We start from the raw sequence: 821 nt of genomic DNA, 5'->3' as shown, positions 1-821 counted from the left end.
GTATAACTTTACAAACAGCAGCCCACAAGTGTCTGGCCTTCACTTCTTACAAAAAGACATGCAACAATGTTTATAGCAATATGAATGTTCCTGATGCTGACACAAGTGAAACATTGTCTGACTTTTTAAATTAGTGTTCATGACAGGAAAAGCATTTTGATGTTAAGGTTTGATCCTTTACTCACATCTCAGTTTTGTAAGTAGAACACCTCTCCAGTGGGATCTTTAAGACCTTGTTGTTGAGACCAACAAACAGCGACCTTTCACTGTGCAGGATCTGCAGGCTCAAGATTGGTTCTCTCACACCAGGTGGGAAGAGCTCCATTTCCTCCAGGTAGCAGCCCTGCAGCTTCTTATTAGGTGTTGCCAGTGCTTTCAGGATGGACCCGTATTCTAATAGAAGCAAATAAAAAGACAATAGGTAATGTCAGTTATAAAGCACTCAAATGACTAGGGCTCTGCCTCTTTACAAACCTGTGCTGATGTACATGACATGATAAAGAGTGTTCATTCCCTGAACAATGTCCACAACAAGGTTGGAGAAGCGAACATCATCCTGCATGACCAGCGGATCCACAGACTCTGGTTGGACCACATCATTCATCAGGTAAAGTCTCTGTGCGTCCTGAAGGCTGCGCTCTGTCAAACCCTCGTTGGGACCTTTGTCATCTATTGTTCCACACTGTGAAGGAACAATAGGTACAGCACATGTCATACTGACTGGCTTCAAACCTCGAAGGAGGTAAAATCATATACGGTAAGGCTTATTTGTGTTACGTTTACTTAAGTTTAGTTTAGTTTAGTTAGTTTAGTTAGTTTAG

At 41.9% G+C, this 821-nt stretch overlaps 1 protein-coding gene across 1 annotated transcript in view; it reads right to left on the bottom strand.

Moving 5' to 3' along the window:
- Positions 1 to 185: 185 nt before the first annotated feature.
- The window catches only part of LOC106510774 (semaphorin-5B), a gene marked incomplete at both ends in the record, with an annotated part of 17176 nt that continues 16540 nt past the window's right edge, over positions 186 to 821 (bottom strand). Inside the window, 2 exon segments of the mRNA XM_013999493.1 lie at positions 186 to 393; positions 475 to 682. Coding sequence (XP_013854947.1) covers positions 186 to 393; positions 475 to 682 — 416 coding nt within the window.

The sequence above is a fragment of the Austrofundulus limnaeus genome, unplaced genomic scaffold (genome assembly GCF_001266775.1).
Source record: "Austrofundulus limnaeus strain Quisiro unplaced genomic scaffold, Austrofundulus_limnaeus-1.0 Scaffold2310, whole genome shotgun sequence".
Classification (NCBI taxonomy): Eukaryota; Metazoa; Chordata; class Actinopteri; order Cyprinodontiformes; family Rivulidae; genus Austrofundulus; species Austrofundulus limnaeus.
Note: the sequence above shows the minus strand (reverse complement) of the source record. Positions and strands in the feature narration are given on the sequence as shown.